Below are 17513 nucleotides of genomic sequence, written 5' to 3' on the forward strand. Positions count from 1 at the left end.
TGTGGGGACATGCAATAACAGTAATTGGTGACATTAAGCATTTTGGCAAATGAAAGCATAATGACTACTGAAATCAGCATATGGTAAGGTTTACAAATTGCTAACTGATTTAGCTGCATGCAAGTCTTCAGTGTACAACTATACAGGTTATTATTTAAAAACTATAACAAATCAAGATCTGTGAGCTAAGATTGAAAAAATCGGGTTTGTTTAGTCTGGAGAAGTAAAGACTGAGGGAGCCATAATGACAAATTTTTAAGTACACAAGAGTTTTAACAAGGAAGATGAAAATTTGTTCTTATGAGGTGCTGAGGATAAGACAAGATGAAATGATTTTAAATTACAGCAAGAGAAATTTAGGTTGGACTTTAGGAAAAAGCTTCCTGTTATGGCAGTTAAGCGCTGGAACAAATTGACTAAGAAGGTTTTGGAATCTACAACATTGGAGGTTTTTAAAAGCAGGTTAGACAAACACTTCCCAGGAACGTTCTAGTTATCATTTAATCTGCCTTGAATGCAGGGGATTGGGTTAGATGGCCACTTGAGATTCATTCCAGTCATACACTTCTATGATTCTATAGAGATGCAGTAGTAGCAGTAATTATAAGCACTGCTTTTGAAAGAAGGACATAAATGTATCTAAGACCTCCTTCACATTTAATAGGTTGCTCAGCGGGAGACAGAATTTAAAAGTGACATCAAGACTTTTCTTTACAATCTCCTGAGGAGTTTAGATAAGTTGGAGAAGAAGCTTTCCAGTCCTGAGGGAGAACAGTATCTTTCAGACCATCTTTGTTTATTCAACGCCTAGTACAATGTGACCCTGGTCCTTGACTAATGGTCCAAGTGCCCTCTGCAAATCAAAAAATAATAGTCACTTTTTACAATGGCCCATGATACTGAGTGAAGATGAGGTACTATGATAGTTGTTGCCCAAGTTGAACAAGATAGTTCTCCAGAGACATGGTGGATCCACCCAGGTGAATTCAAAGCCCATTTTTCCATGGTTAAGGTAATTTTCAATACAAAAAAAGTATGATGTTAAATGCTGCACATTGAAGTTGCTAACAGAGTAAATAGAAGAACTGATAAACAGTGAAGTGGATAATACAAAGGTGGGAAAGGTAGCAAACGTTTTGGAGGGTCAGATTTTAAGTCAAAATGATCTGAACAAACTGGAGAAATAGTCTGAAGCAAATAGGAATAAATTCAATATGGACAAATGCAAAAAAAAAAATCGATCTGTTGTCCAGACCTAGAATCCCAGCAACTTTGCTGTTTGCCTGGAGCTAGACTTCGGGATATTACAGAGTCGCTGCCAAAATCATTAAACCTGTAGACTATTAACCCTTCCTACTTCTCCATGTAGGAACCAATGATACAGCTACGAGCAATTTTGAAGAGATCACAACAGATTATGTAACCCTAAGAAGGAAGACCAAGGAATACAGTGCACAAGTAGTGTTCTCATCTATCCTCCCTGTGGAAGGAAGGGGTCCATGTAGGGAATGTCGAATCACAGAGGTAAATGCGTGGTTGTGTAGGTGGTGTAGCAGGGAAGGATCTGGTTTCTTTGACCATGGGATTCTCTTTCATGAACAGGGATTGCTGTGAAGAGATGGGATCCACCTAATGAAGAAAGGAAAGAGCATCTTTTCAGGCAGGCTTGCAAACCTAAGCTGCGTCTACACGTGCACGCTACTTCGAAGTAGCGGCACCAACTTCGAAATAGCGCCCGTCGCGTCTACACGCGTCGGGCGCTATTTCGAAGTTAACTTCGACATTAGGCGGCGAGACGTCGAAGTCGCTAACCTCATGAGGAGATAGGAATAGCGCCCTACTTCGACGTTCAACGTCGAAGTAGGGACCGTGTAGACGATCCGCGTCCTGCAACGTCGAAATTGCTGGGTCCTCCATGGCGGCCATCAGCTGTGGGGTTGAGAGATGCTCTCTCTCCAGCCCCTGCGGGGCTCTATGGTCACCGTGGGCAGCAGCCCTTAGCCCAGGGCTTCTGGCTGCTTCTGCGACAGCTGGGGATCTATGCTGCAGGCACAGGGTCTGCAACCAGTTGTCAGCTCTGTGGATCTTGTGTTGTTTAGTGCAACTGTGTCTGGGAGGGGCCCTTTAAGGGAGCGGCTGGCTGTTGAGTCCGCCCTGTGACCCTGTCTGCAGCTGTGCCTGGCATCCCTATTTCGATGTGTGCTACTTTGACGTGTAGACGTTGCCTCGCTGCGCCTATTTCGATGTTGGGCTGAGCAACGTCGAAGTTGAACATCGACGTTGCCGGCCCTGGAGGACGTGTAGACGTTATTCATCGAAATAGCCTATTTCGATGTTGGCTGCACGTGTAGACGTAGCCCTAGTGAGGAGGGCTTTAAACTAGGTTTGTCAGGGGAAGGGGACATAAGCCCTGAGGTAAGTAGGGAAGGAGGAGAGAAGAATCAAGCGGGTTTCCTGAGTGAAGAGGAGAAAGTGGGCCAATCAACCCCTTCTCTAAGATGTTTGTACACTAATGCCAGAAGCCTAGGGAATACACAGGAAGAATTAGAGGCCCTGGCACAGTCAAACAAGTCTGAGGTGGTTGGAATAATGGAGACTTGGTGGGACATATACACATAACTGGAGCACGGTCATGGGAGGTTAGAAACAGCTTAGGAAGGACAGAGAGGGGAGAAAAGGAGGAGGAGGTGCGCTCTATGTGAGGGAGCAGTATGATTGCTCAGAGCTCCAGTATAAGGAGGGAGAAAATCCAGTTGAGTGTCTTTGGGTTAAGCTTAGAGGTGGAAGTAACAGAGATGATGTTGTAGTAGGTGTCTGCTATAGACCTTCAGATCAGGGAGATGTGATAGATGAGGCTTTCTTCAGGCAGCTAAGTGAAACTTCCAAATCACAGGCCCTGGTTCTCATGGAGACTTTAATCATCCAGACATTTGTTGGGAGACCAATACAGCAGCATACAGACAATCCAGGAAGTTTTTGCAGAATGTTGGAGAAAACTTTTTGGTACAAGTGCTGAAGGAACCAACCAGGGGCCATGTGCAAGCTGACCTGCTGCTCACAAACAGGGAAGAACTAGTAAGAGAAATAGAAGTGGGTGGAAACCTGGGCTGCAGCGACCATGAGATTGGAGATTTCATGATCCAGACAAAAGGAAGAAAGGTGAGCAGTAACATACAGACACTTGATTTTGAAAGAGCAGACTTGGACTTCTTGAGAGAACTGATGAGCAGGATCCCTTGGGAAATGAAGATGAAGGGGGAAAGAGTTCAAGAGAACTGGCGGTATTTTAAGAAAATCTTACTGAAGGCACAGGAACAAACCATTCCACTGCATAGTAATTATTGCAGACATAGTAGACACCCAGCTTGGCTTAACAGGGAAATCCTTAGTCAGCTTAAATTCAAAAATGATGCATACAAGAAATGGAAACATGGACAGTTGACTAAGGAGGAGTATAAATGTATGGCTGGAGAATGCCAGGCAGTAATCAGGAAAGCGAAAGCACAATTGGAACTGCAGCTGGCAAGGAATGTGAAGAGTAACAAGAAGGGTTTCTACAGGCATGTTAACAATAAATGGGTTATCAGAGAAGGTGTGGGGCCGTTACTGGATGAGGGAGGTAACCTGGTGACAGATGATGTAGGAAAAGCTGAAGGACTCAATGCTTTTTTTGCCTCAGTCTTCATAGACAAAGTCAACTTCCACATGATGGTCCTAGACAATGCAGTATGGTAAGGTGGAGGGCAGCCATCTGTGGGGAAGGAACAAGTTCTGAGCTATCTAGAAAAACTAGATGCACACAAATCCATCAATCTGGATTTAATGCACCCAACGGTACTGAGGGAATTGGCAGATGTCATTGCTGAACCGTTGGCCATTATCTTTGAAGACTCTTGGAGATCAGGGGAGACACTGGATGACTGGAAAAAGGCAAATGTAGTGCCCATCTATAAAAAAAGGACTATCCAGGGAACTATAGACCAGTTAGCCTTACCTCAGTCCCAGGGAAAATAATGGAGGGGATCCTCAAGGAATCCATTTTGGAGCACTTCGAAGAGGGGAAAGTGATCAAAAGCAGCCAACATGTATTCACCAAATGCAAGTCCTGCCTGACCAATCTGATTAGCTTCTATGACAAGGTAACAGGCTCTGTGGACATGGGGAAGTCAGTGGACGTAATATACGCTGACTTCAGGAAAGCTTCTGATATGGTCTCCCACAACATTCTTACCCATAAGTTAGGGAAATATGGATTGGAAACATGGACTATAAGATGGATAGAAAGCAGTATTGACAGTCGGGCCCAACGGGTAGTGGTTAATGGCTCAATATCTGGATGGTGGTTGGTTTCAAGCAGAGTGCCGCAAGGCTCGGTTCTGGGGCCGGTGTTGTTCAACATCTTTATTAATCACCTGGATGAGGGACTGGATTGCGCCTTCAGCAAGTTGGCAGAAGACACAAAACTAGGGGGAGAGGTAGATAGTTGGAGGGTAGAGAGAGAATCCAGAGTGACCTGGATAAATTGGAGGACTGGGCCAAAAGAAATCTGATGCGGTTCAATAAGGAGAAGTGTAGAGTCCTGAACCTGGGGCAGAAGAATCCCAAGCACTGTTATAGGATAGACTGGCTCAGCAGCAGTATGACGGAAAGGGACCTAGGGGTTGTGGTGTACAAAGGGCTGGATATGAGTAAACAGTGTGGCCTTGTAGCCAAGAAGGCTAACGGCATACTAGGGTGCATTAGGAGGAGCATTTCAAGCAGATCTAGAGAAGTAGTTATGCTCTTCTATTCGGTATGGTGAGGACACATCTGGAATATTGTGTCCAGTTTTGGGACCCCCAATATAAAAAGAATGTGAATTTGCTGGAGCAGGGTCAGTGGAGGGCAACAAAAATGATTAAGGGGCTGGAGCACAAGACCCATGAGGATAGGCTGAGGGATTTGGGCGTCTTTAGTTTACAGAAGAGAAGACTTAGGGGTGATTTAATAGCAGCCTTCAACTTCCTGAAGTGGAGCTCTAAAGAGGAGGGTGAGAAACTGTTCTCAGTGGTGTCAGATAGCAGAACAAGGAGTAATGGTCTGATGTTGAAGAGGGAGAGGTATAGGTTAGATATTAGGAAAAAGTACTTCCCCAGGAGGGTGGTGAAGCATTGGAATGCGTTGCCTAGAGAGGTGGTGTATTCTCTGTCCCTCAAGGTTTTTAAGTCCTGGCTTGACAAGGTCCTGGCGTGGATGACTTGGTGGGGGTTGATCCTGCTTGAAGAAGGGGGCTGGACTAGATGACCTCCTGAGGTCCCTTCCAGCCCTATGATTCTGTGATACCTAGAAAGACACACACTTACAAAATGTATAATGACTGCCTAGAAAGGAATACTGCAACAAGGGATTGAGGGTTCACAGTTCACTCGCTAAATATGAGTCAACAGTGTGACACTGCTGTCAAAAGAGCAAACATAATTCTGGGATGTATTAACAAGAATTTTGAAAGCAAGACACAAGAAATAATATTTCCACTGTACTCCATGCTGATTATCCTTCAATAGGTGTATTAGATCCAGTTCTGGGTGCCAGAACTCAGGAAAGATGTGGACAAACTGGAGAAGTTCCAGAGAAGAGCAACACAAATGATTAAAAGTCTAGAAGATAGGACCTATGAGGGAAGACTACAATAAATGGTTTTGTTTAGTCTGGAAAAGTATAAGAAAACTATAAGGTGGGGTAGTGGCGGGGGAACACTTCCTAACTGTAAGGGTGGTTAACCACTGGAATAAATTGCATATGGAAGTTATAGAATCTCCATTACTGGATATTCTTACGAATAGGTTAGACAAACATCTATCAGGGATGTCTATCTATTTGTCTTAGATCATGGTTCCAGCATGAGTGCAGCAGGCTGAATTTGGTGACCTCTCAAGGTTCCTTACAGTTCTATGATTGCTTTCAGCTTCGCCAGCAAAGAGCATCTCAGCTGAATCAAAGCAGAAGCCAAATGCATGTAAATAAGTATATCTCTGTAATAATTCAAACTGAACTGGCCTGTGCATAATGAAACTGATGTAATTAATTCTCACATTATCTTTCAGCATGTAAATTATAGTTATAATAATCCCAATGAACCTTTAAAGATCAGCAGCTCTTCCGATAATAAATAAAGTAACTGTAAAGTACTAAAAAAATGAAGAGATGTCAGTTTTGATTGAAAAAGATGTGTAGAAAAAGATACATGGTTATAATACTTGCAAAGTACATTTTAAAATAAATTAACATTACCTTCCAGCATAGACAGCAACATGACCACCATATCCTTCTGAAGATCCATTAACTCTTTCAGTAATTCAATTTGACTTGAATCCTGCAAGCATGAATTCAGTTGTAAATAGGACTATTTTGGGCCATTATTTCTACCAAACTCAACTGAGCTTGCATGTGTATATTTTACACAAATAGGAAGTTGCACTTGCAAAACAGGTATTTTACACATGCGCATGCACAGGTAGGTTTCATTTAGGGAAAATCAGACTGAGAAGCTGAGATGCTATTTGGCCCTTTATGTAAGAGCTGAAAATAAAGTGAAAACACATTTATCCAACTACACACTCTTGTACACTAGCAAAACACACTTCACACTTATTTGTTTAGAAGAAATACCAATTTAATATAGCCATAGTAGAAATTGAGCTACTATGCAGAATAAAGAAAAGAAAACCTTTTCAGACAGTATGCAGGTGTATTAGAGTTGAAGAGACGACACCTTTCTGTTCACTAACCTGATCTTAGCATTGGGAAAATCAGGTTCCCACCCACAGTGCCATAGGAAAAGTGTCCCAGGTTCCCAGAGCTTGAGTTCCAAATGGGAAAAAGACATTTCCACTGCCAACCACCCCATACACAAGGAGAAAACCATCAGGCCTAATCTAGTGATTAACATTAATACATCTATTGCCCTATTATTGAGCAAAATCTCAGAGCTGTCTTAGGATATAAGCATATAATATCCCATTTTACAGATGTAGTAAGACAGACATTGTGCAAGTCACTTCAGAGAGCTCTGAGAATACAAATCTGTAATCACAAACTCAAGTTTCATTCATGGCCATACTGCCTTTCTTTAGAGCATGTGCCAAATCTAGGCACTTAGCTGTCTTGTCTCTAAACAACAGACCCCATTTCTTTCCTGAGCCAGGAACAGAATCCAGGAATCACAAATCCCAACATTACCCTATTGTCTAGCAAACAGTTGGTAACAACCTCTCTAGCAGCTGACCAATATACAGGAGGAGGAGAAGCATTATTGCTGTCTGTCAGTGCTTTAGCTCAAGTGATAGAGGTCTGAGCCCATAGATGCAAAGATACTAGATTCAATCCCAGCTGATGATAGAGTATCTAGGGGTGGTGGATTTTTGTAGCTTTTTATGTTCGGTAAAATTACATATACATATACGTATATGTGTATATATATAATATATATATATATCTATACACAGATATGTAAAAACTACTGTACAAGACGAATCAACCAAAAGAAGAGTCATGCCTGTGAAAATTCAGTTCTGTCCCCCATGAGTTTTTTGACACATGATCACTTTGTTTTTTTAACCATAGGACTCCTGCCTCATTCAGTTCAAATGATGAATAGTTAACAGAGCAGAAACTTTTAATAGGCAAAAAGGATGTATTCTCCTACTGAAAGCATTGCACTGGGACACAACAGGGATTTCTCTCCTGGTTTTGCCTCTGACATTCCACATGGTATTGAACAAGCAAACTTTTCCATTTTTAAAATAAATACATTTTGATAACCATGGCAATATATGTAAGCTATTTATACGTTTGCATATTTGCACGTGCATATGTGTGTGTCCTCTTTATCATTCAGGAAAGGCTGAATTCACTACAGTGCCACGTGATGTGAGAATATGCCTGTTCATGAAAAAGCAGAGTGTTATGGTACTAAAATGTTCAGTAGAACTACGAACTCAACCTTCATTTGATACTAAATCTCTAGTTTTCATATCTGTGGATGGATTACTACATTATACAAGTAACAACACAGATTAAAAGTAACAATAAAGTATTTCACAGTTATACCTTTAATTGGATCATACCAAACTATTTTTCAAATATTTCACCATGGCCACATGAGACAGGGAAGAAAGTCTACAAACTCTGCATTACAGATGGTGAAACCGAGGCACAGAATGCCTGACATGCTCAAAGTTACAGAAGAAGATGCTGTCAGCACAAAGGGTTAGATCATAGGAGTTGCTGTTTCATTTTGTAATCACTTGGCCAAGTTTCTCTCACTCTAGTTCATAATTTATGTTGCCTCAGTTCTTCTGGTCACTCTCTTCTAATACAAAAGTAATTTTTCACGCAACAGTTCAGCTTATCTATTGTGAAAAGATAGTAACTAAAAATAAAAAAAAGTACATACCTGAGATAATTTCATCTGCATGTGGGCAAATACATGAAGAAAACCAACCACTGCATCCCACAGCCTGCTGTGTGCCAGACTCTGCTGATTCCCAGTACATGGACCCTACCGTGCAGATGACAAGAATAGGAAAACATGATTTATATGTAAGAGAATTATATCAAGCATTATATCATGCGTTAGAATAAAATTAGAGTGGGTGTACCTAAAATATAATCAGTTGAGAACTGCTGTATTTTAGGAACTGATTTAAAAAAAGCTGAAATATAAATGAAATGACAACACATAAACAATTACTATGGAATATCCATAATACTTCTTTTGCTTTAAGGCACCTAAGGCCACATTTTCAAAGCATGGTTTAAAGTGGAGACACAGAATGGAACGCTGTGTTCACTGTACAGTATCAGCTTGCATCTTTAAGCTGTACTCTCTTGAGGGGAACAGAGAGTCAGACTGAGTCTACACTATGAGATAAAATCGATATATAATAAATTCAAACACTTAATCTTGATATCATGAATTCAAATAAAGCATCCACAAAGCTTCTTGAAATTTGATCCACCTTTTCTCCATGTTGAATCTCCATGTCCCCATTGCTGCTTGAAAGTTTGACAGCATGAGCACTGCATTGTGGGTACCTAGCCCACAGTGTTTTAGCCCCAGTTGCTTGTGGGTGTTTCATGTTGGAATCCCAGACTTCCAAGCACTATTCCACAATTCAGTGCATCACTAACCATGCAAAAAAAGAACTGGAGATCACGCTATTTCCTGCTGCAGGGTTCCAGCATAAGCATGGATCCATGAATGCTTCAACTCATAGCACAGATTGTGTCAGCAACCACAGTGGCTGTCATGCAATTTGTCTTTCAATTCCAAAGCTCAGTGATGCTGGGCTATCTCACTGGTACTGCTGCTGCTGAGGATGGTGTTTTGGAACAGCCGTTGTGCCAACTGCAGTCCAAGAACTCAGAGCTAGTGGCTGCCATGACTGCATTGCTGATAGTGGAGAAGCAGCTTTGGACTCGAGAGAGCAGCCCACACTGGCGGGGTCACATCGTTTTAGAGTCCTGGGATGCCCAAGAGTGGGTGCAGAACTTTTGCATGTGCAAGTCCACTTTTATGGAACTTTGTGATGTGCTGGTGCCCACCCTGAAGCAGAACACCAAACTGAGGCTGGCTTTAACAGTACAGAAGAGAGTGGCAATCACCCTGTGGAAGTTTGCAACCCCCGACAGTTACTGGTCAGTGGCAAATGAATTCAGCATGGGGAGATCTACAGTGGGGTGCGTGGTGATGGAGGTGGCCCATGCAATTTCTTGGCGTCTGCTCAGGAAGACTGTGATCATGGGAGATGTACAGGACGTAGTGGATGGCTTTGCTGCCCAGGGATTTCCTAACTGCAGTTGGGCAATAGATGGCATGCACATCCCCACCTTGGCCCAGGCCCATCTGGCGTTGGAGTATATTAATTGAAAGGGGTACTTCTCCATGGTCACACAGAGTTTGGTAGTTCACAAAGGTCATTTTACCAACATCAAAGTTAGAGGGTTCACCATGGCTACGTCTACACGTGCACGCTACATCGAAATAGTCTATTTCGATGAATAACGTCTACACATCCTCCAGGGCTGGCAACATCGACATTCAACTTTGATGTTGGGCAGCACCATATCGAAATAGGCGCTGCGAGGGAACGTCTGCACGCCAAAGTAGCACACATTGAAATAACGGTGCCAGGAACAGCTGCAGACAGGGTCACAGGGCAGACTCAACAGCAAGCCGCTCCCTTAAAGGGCCCCTCCCAGACACAGTTGCACTAAACAACACAAGATCCACAGAGCCGACAACTGGTTGCAGACCCTGTGCATGCAGCATGGATCCCCAGCTGCCGCAGCAGCAGCCAGAAGCCCTGGGCTAAGGGCTGCTGCACACGGTGACCATAGAGCCCCGCAGGGGCTGGAGAGAGAGCGTCTCTCAACCCCTCAGCTGATGGTCGCCTTGGCGGACCCCGCTATTTCGATGTTGTGGGACGCAGATCATCTACTCGTGCCCTACTTCGACGTTCAACTTCAAAGTAGGGCGCTATTCCCATCCCCTCATGGGGTTAGTGACTTTGACGTCTTGCCATCTAACGTCGATTTCAACTTCAAAATAGTGCCCAACACGTGTAGCTGTGACGGGCGCTATTTCGAAGTTGGCGCCGCTACTTCGAAGTAGCATGCATGTGTAGACGCAGCCCATGTGTGCATACACCGAAATTCAGGACTGTACCGAAAGCTCCTGGCTGGGGCTTTTTTCCCTGATCTCAAAATCAAACTGGCGATGTGGAGATGCCCATTATTATATTGGACAACTATGCTTACTTTCTGCTTCCCTGCCTGATGAAACCCTATACCGCAGTCCTGGACCCCAGCTAGCAAAACTTTAATCACAGACTGAGCAGGAGCAGAATGATCATGGAATGCTCCTTTGGATATTTGAAAGTGAGGGTCAGATGTTTATTGACCCATTTGGACATTTATGAAGCTAATGTCCCCACTGTTATTACAGTGTGCGCTATTTTGTGCAACATACGTGAATCAAGGGAGGAGACTTTCCCATCTATCTGGAATTCTGAAGTGGAGGCAATAGGCAGTGCTTACTCGCAGCCATCTACACTGCCATCCAGCAATAGCCATGCTCAAGCTGCAGCAATAAGGGCGGCTTTATAAAACAGCTTAATGACTGATCTGTAACGCACATGGTACCTGTGTACCATGCCATAATGCCAATAAATCAAATGTGCCATGTTAAATGAATGCTCTTTTTTGGTGAGAGCGGGTTAAGTTGCAATACATAGAATATGCTGTGCCTTCAGTGCCTCCTCCCCTGCAACCTGCTCAGTTCCCTCAGCCCTGTGTCTGCTGCGGACAAGGGAGTTTCACTGGGTAGCTGTGCCTTCAGCAGTATTCACCCTCCCCCCAGCCACCCATTTTTATTTGTGTTTTCCCTCCCCAACTCCTGCAGGACAAGAAATCACACTGAACTCAAAGGAATGATTTTATTTTGGGAGGAGGAGAGGTTTAAGTGGCTGGGAAAAGAAACCTTCTCAAAGGTGCTTGAATAGCCTTTTGCAGCGGCCCTTGGGGCTGGAGCAGCAGGGTAGCCTTGCCATCCCTCCCCATGTGTGGGGACCCTGACAATGAGGGGGTGGGCAATCTCTCTTCAGGGGACTCTGGCCAGCAGGTATCAGCTCATGCCCTGCTGGGTTGGGAGTCCCTCTGCAACTGAAGCAGGGAGTGCAGGATCTCCATCTGCTCAGCAATGGCCATTACGAGCTTTGCCACATCTTCGGTCTGCTTTGCTGAAGCCTCATTCATCTTGTGGAGAAATTAGAGAAGGTCCAGAGAAGAGCAACTAGAATGATAAAAGGTCTGGAGAACATGACTTATGAAGAAAGGCTGAAAGAATTGGGCTTGTTTAGCTTGGAAAAAAGAAGATTGAGGGGGGACATGATAGCGGTTTTCAGATATCTTAAAGGGTGTCATAAGGAGGAGGGAGAAAACTTGTTCTTCTTGGCCTCTGAGGAGAGAACAAGAGGCAATGGACTTTAGCTGCAGCAAGGGTAGTTTAGGTTGGACATTAGGAAAAAGTTCCTAACTGTCAGGGTGGTCAAGTACTGGAATAAGTTGCCAAGGGAGGTTGTGGAATTTCCCTCGCTGGAGATATTTAAGAACAGATTAGATAGATGTCTATCAGGGATGGTGTAGATAGTGGTCGGTCCTGCCGTCGGGGCAGGGGACTGGACTCGATGGCCTCTCGAGGCCCCTTCCGGTCCTAGTGTTCTATGATTCTATGATTCTATGATCTTTGACAATTGGTGTTGCTGAAGGTCAAGCATTCTCTCGTTAACGTTTACTTGATGCCACTCAGCTGTACTGTGGTACCACTGAGCAGTGTCCTTTGTCAAGTTCTTGTGCTCTGCCTGAGTGTTTTGCATGTGCTGCAGGACCATATCTTGTTTGCGTTTCCTGCATCTCCAGGTTTTCTCTGCAACACTGGGTCTGGAAAATGAAGGTCAAAATTAAGATACAAGTCACATAATGTGCTTTGAAGTGCAATGAATGGGTCTTTCTGTGTACTATCACTGAAAGTATACTTTTGAAGTGGAGGGTCGCAGCATGGAGGGGAACACCGTGGAGTGGCCTGCCATGGAGGGGACCGGTTCCAGGTCGATGATGAAGTGCTCTGTGCTGTCTGGAACAACTTCCTCTGTCTCTTGCTTGTTGCTCCCTTCCTTCTCTCCATTGCCCTCTTCCTCCAGGCCACTCTTGCCTCTCTGGGCTCATCCCAAACTCCATACCAGGGCCTCCACAAGTGTCATAATTCAGCCTGGGGTCCATGGTGGGGTTGCTCCCCATAAGCATTTGGAGCTGTTGATAACAGCGGCAGGTCCATGGAGCTGCTCCTGACCACTGGTTGGCTTCCCAGACTTTTTGATAGGCCTGACAGAGTTCTTTAACCTTCACCCAGAATTGCATAGAAGCCCAGGAGTAACCTTGGGTGGCCATCTTGTGTGCCATCTCATGATAGATTGCTGTGTTTCTCTTGGCCACTTGAAGTCTCTTTGCCATTGACTGGTCTCCCCAGATGGCAATGAGATCCAGAATCTCCTGGTGGGTCCAATCTGGGCCTCTCTTGTGAGCCTGAGAAGTGCTAGTCAGATCACTACTCTGAGTGCTCATGATTGCAGTACAGGGCTACTGAAAATTGCTACTGAAGCGGTGTGATGGCTACCAATGCGGTACAATGTAATGTGCAAAGAGATTCTTTCATAATGGGCTGCTAAATTTGCAGTGCTAGGCTGCTAAATTCCAATACAAATTTTAATTCAAATTCAAATTCAATCCAAACTTAACAGGCTTACTTTGACCTTCTTCCTGCACACCTGATGGCAGTGCACAGCGAAGCGGACATATTTGAAGCGTCACTGTGTAGCTTTTTGGGATTAATATGGGACACTTCTGGAGGTTAACAATTTCGAATTAAGGACATGATGCTTCCATATGAGCCTTGATTTGAGATTTTAAATTCAAAATAGATGCTATACCAGTCATATAATATCAATATTGTGTAACAGGCATTATGGCTCAATAAATAGAGTTAATAGTATTACATGTGAAGACAGTCACATTTTAACATCAAGCTAAAGCCTTGAAATTCGAATTTATCTCATAGTGTAGACACAGCCTTAGTCTGAGTCTTCTCAATATGGTATGTCTAAATGGTGAATAACTATGATGAGGTTGAGGTAAAATTGCTTTAAAGAATAGATGAATCAGGCCTGTCGCTTTTTGTTCAGCAAGTTTCACCTATTGTAAAACACTGTCTATTATTACAATGCCATAATAGTATTTCTATAAAAAAATAAAAAGGATTTTCCTATCTTCCAGTGTGTAGCTTCAGACTTTATTTGCTTCCAAGCTTTTTATTCACTATAGAATTATTAGTTTCCTCCAGGGTTTTTCTATGGTGCCAATTCCACCCTGCCAGGAGTTTCTTGTTTATTGCAAAGGGGGGTCCATGTGAAGCATATCTATGGAAGAGAATTTTCTCAAGCCAAATATTCAGAGATTTATAGGTCAACAACAGCACCTTACTCTCTACCCAGAAACTGAAAAGAAGCAAGAGCTCCGATTGAATATGCCACTCTATCATCTGCTTGCTAAATACACAGCCATAGTCTACACAAGCATTATTTTTCAGATGAAGGTGAAGAATTCATTAGGATGTATGGTAATGTCCAATCTTGAGGTGTAAAACCATAAATAATTGAGGGCAAGATTCCTGTTTAAAAAAAGGAAACATAATTTCTTGCTAAATATAATAGTTTTTTTAAAATCCATGTAATCAGTTTACCTGAATATATTCTGTGAGAGTATTGAAGACCTGTTTTGCAACTTGAATTGCTTTGGAGAAATTACGTTGTCCTTGCTCATCAATGACATCTTTCCCAGAATAATACCAGTAGAAATCACTAATTGATTCCTATAAAACAGATGTGAGAAACAGTACATATAGCTCATATATTCAAACTGCCACACCTATGTTCATTAATATTTTCACAAAGCAGACTTTAAAAATAAAATATAGATGTGAGAAAAAATGTTTTTCTTTCATTTATTTGGATTTGGAAGATTTTAGGTATCACCAACATAACAAATTTTCTTCTCATCCCCCAAGTGAAGCCCATAGGGAAAACCAAAACTAAACTAAATAAAAATTTAAAATCTACCCTTTGTCAAGATTAACTGGTCTCTTTGTTTTTTCAAGCTTCACATAGACATATGGGTTCTTAAACTGAATAAACATTAATCAGAAACACATCACTCTGAGCTGCTTGTGTGAACTATGTGTTTTTATACTGTGTGCCTGTCACCTAGCAAAATAAAGTAACTGAATAATCTTTACGCACCAAATTCTTCATGCACTCTCCCTTAAAGAATGCCAATAGAATGCCAATAGAAACTTCATCAAAATGAGCTAAACAATATATATAAAAAAAAGGTCTATTGTCATTATTGCCACCAAGCCTCTAAAGAACTTGCAAGGTCACACAGTAATATTGAGACCTAAACCTGGAACGTTTAGAAATATGTAAAATGCTAAAAGGAAGATTTAATTGGCTAAATAAAACAATCATAGTGAACTGTGAAATTATGTGACTTTTCATACAGATGAGATATATAGACAAAATGATGAATACGTTAGCTGAAATACATCTTTTAAGTGCTTCAAGCACTTGGTTCAGAATAGGATTTAGATGGTCTTTTGATGGCTTACAATAATGTGATGCTTTCCCAGAAAAAATATCATTTTAACAATATCTCTTTGAACTAAAACTAATTAGCACAAATTGTTCAGTTTGGATGCAAAGGCTATACCTCAGTCATCTGTTTATGATTGTCTGTAGCTTGTGATTTGAAAACTTTTTAGTACGCTAGCATCCATACAAGGGCACAGTCTTCACATTTGTGCTAAAGATTCACAGTTTGGTCTTCACAGATATTATTTGTGAAATCCACATGGGTACAGTCTTGGGTACATCAAATGGCAAGATTCTGTCACAAGTGAGGAGCTTTGGAAGTGAGCAGGACAAGAAACACGATGTTCAAATTAAGAGAAGAAATTGGGGATGACTAAGGTCACACTCTCAGAAAACCATCATCCATCATAGCCAGTCACGGTCTCACATGGAACTGGCAAGGAAAATACAAAAGAGGAAGACCTCAGACAACATGGAGAAGATCTACTGAGATTGAAGGACAACTGGGGTCCTCCTGGATTCAGCTATAAATTTTGTCTCAAAACAGCATGAAGTGGATGACCTATAGTCACTTGGGTGTATTGAAGTAGCCAGCACAATGTCGAAATAGTATGCATCGCGTGTACATGCGCCGTGCGCTATTTTGATGTTGAAATCAACATTAGGTGGCGAGACGTCGAAATCGCTATTCCTATCTGAAGATGGGAATAGCACCATACTTCGATGTTCAACATTGAAGTAGGGTGTGTGTAGACGATCCGCGTCCCACTACTTTGAAATAGCGGGGTCCTCCATGGTGGCAATCAGCTGAGGGGTTGAGACGTTCTGTCCATCCCCTGTGGGGCTCTATGGTCCCCGCGCGCAGCAGCCCTTAAAGCACCACAAACCTGCATTTCCTGTGGCAGGAAGCTGAGAGCGTGCAGGTAGCAGCACATGCATGTGCTAGCCCTGCACGCCCTCTACAGACCCCGACCTGACTACCCAGCACCATGGCATCCAGCCAGCCCCCAGAGTGCCCCCAGGGCTCCCCCCCAAGGGGATCCAGGCACCCCCAGCAGCCAAACAGGGGGCCAAAAAAAGACGGGGCCCTTCCTGGTCAGAGGCCGAGCTCCAAGGCCTGCTGGGGCTCTGGGGTGAGGAGGAAGTGCTCCCGTGATGGGGAGCAAGAGGCAGAATGAGGAAGTGTTCGCCCAACTGGCTGAGGGCCTGGCTGCCTGGGGTCACCCTGCCTGCACTCCGGATCACGTCCAGAGCAAGGTGAAGGAGTTGTGGCAGGGTTACGCCCAGGCCCAGGACTCAGCCAGCTGGTCTGGGGCCTCCCCTGCTGCTTGCCCCTATTACAGGGAGCTGAGGGCCATCCTGGGCCCCCCAGGACACCTACTTCCCGCCCTGGCCACCCTTGACTACAGGGCTGACGAGCCCCAGCAGACCACAGAGCCGGAGTCCGGCCCGGGGGCCAGCCTCGTACCCTGGGAGCCACCCGAGGAGCTGAGTCCAGCAGCGAGAGAGGGTGCTTCTCATAGGCCTCCGCTCCCAGAGCACCAGCCAGGTGGCCACTCACCGGGGTTCCCCCGACCGCAGCAATGGACGGTTAGGTATGTACCCCATAGGGCACACACCCCTGAGCCATGGGGTGGGGGCACCAGACATGACTGGGAGCCTCACACACCCCCAGCAGACCCCAACCCCCAACTGCCCAGCCACAGCATGGTCCCAGGATGGCGACATGGCTATCAGTGCCCGTCAGCACCCACACCCCTGGACAGCACTGTGCCCTAACCCCAGGGACATGGGGACCATGCAATGGGGACACCCAACAGGGACATCACACCCAGCGATGGGGACGGAGACCCAACAGCCAAGGAGGTGGGGGGGAACGGGCCACAGCACAGTACTAACAGCCTTCCCCTCCCTCTCTCCCTCTCTGCAGCTGCACCATCCGAGGCCTCAGGCAGCCAGGCACCCTCTGTGGTCCCAGAGAGCCTGCTGGAGGTCAGCCACCGCCAGCGCCCGGGGACACCCCAAGGCCAGCGGAATGGTCATGCCACCAATGAACCCAGGGGATGGCCCCCGGGGACCCTCAGCTCCTGGAGGCTCTCTGGCGGCAGACAGAGGTGGCTGAAGAGAGACTCTGGTTCGAGCGGGAGGAGTCTACCCGGTGCTGGGTGGCATGGCAGAAATTCATGGGGGTATTCCGGGACATAGGCGGGTCAATCCGGGAGGCTGTCACCTGGATCTTGCCCCTTGATGCCCTCCCTGCTGCTCCACCTG

The 17513-nt window shown here is 44.5% G+C and overlaps 1 protein-coding gene across 13 annotated transcripts in view; it reads right to left on the reverse strand.

Moving 5' to 3' along the window:
- RYR2 (ryanodine receptor 2) overlaps nt 1-17513 on the reverse strand; it is a 975983-nt gene that overhangs the window by 57884 nt on the left and 900586 nt on the right. For 12 of the 13 annotated variants that reach the window (XM_074990102.1, XM_074990110.1, XM_074990109.1 and 9 more), the window contains 3 exons: nt 14336-14464; nt 8435-8539; nt 6271-6352 (listed from right to left, as the gene is read on the reverse strand). In XM_074990102.1, the coding sequence (XP_074846203.1) occupies nt 6271-6352; nt 8435-8539; nt 14336-14464 (316 nt within the window). The remainder of the gene's footprint in view (nt 1-6270; nt 6353-8434; nt 8540-14335; nt 14465-17513) is intronic. The other variant, XM_074990104.1, reaches the window with a different exon arrangement.

The sequence above is a fragment of the Carettochelys insculpta genome, chromosome 3 (genome assembly GCF_033958435.1).
Source record: "Carettochelys insculpta isolate YL-2023 chromosome 3, ASM3395843v1, whole genome shotgun sequence".
Classification (NCBI taxonomy): Eukaryota; Metazoa; Chordata; order Testudines; family Carettochelyidae; genus Carettochelys; species Carettochelys insculpta.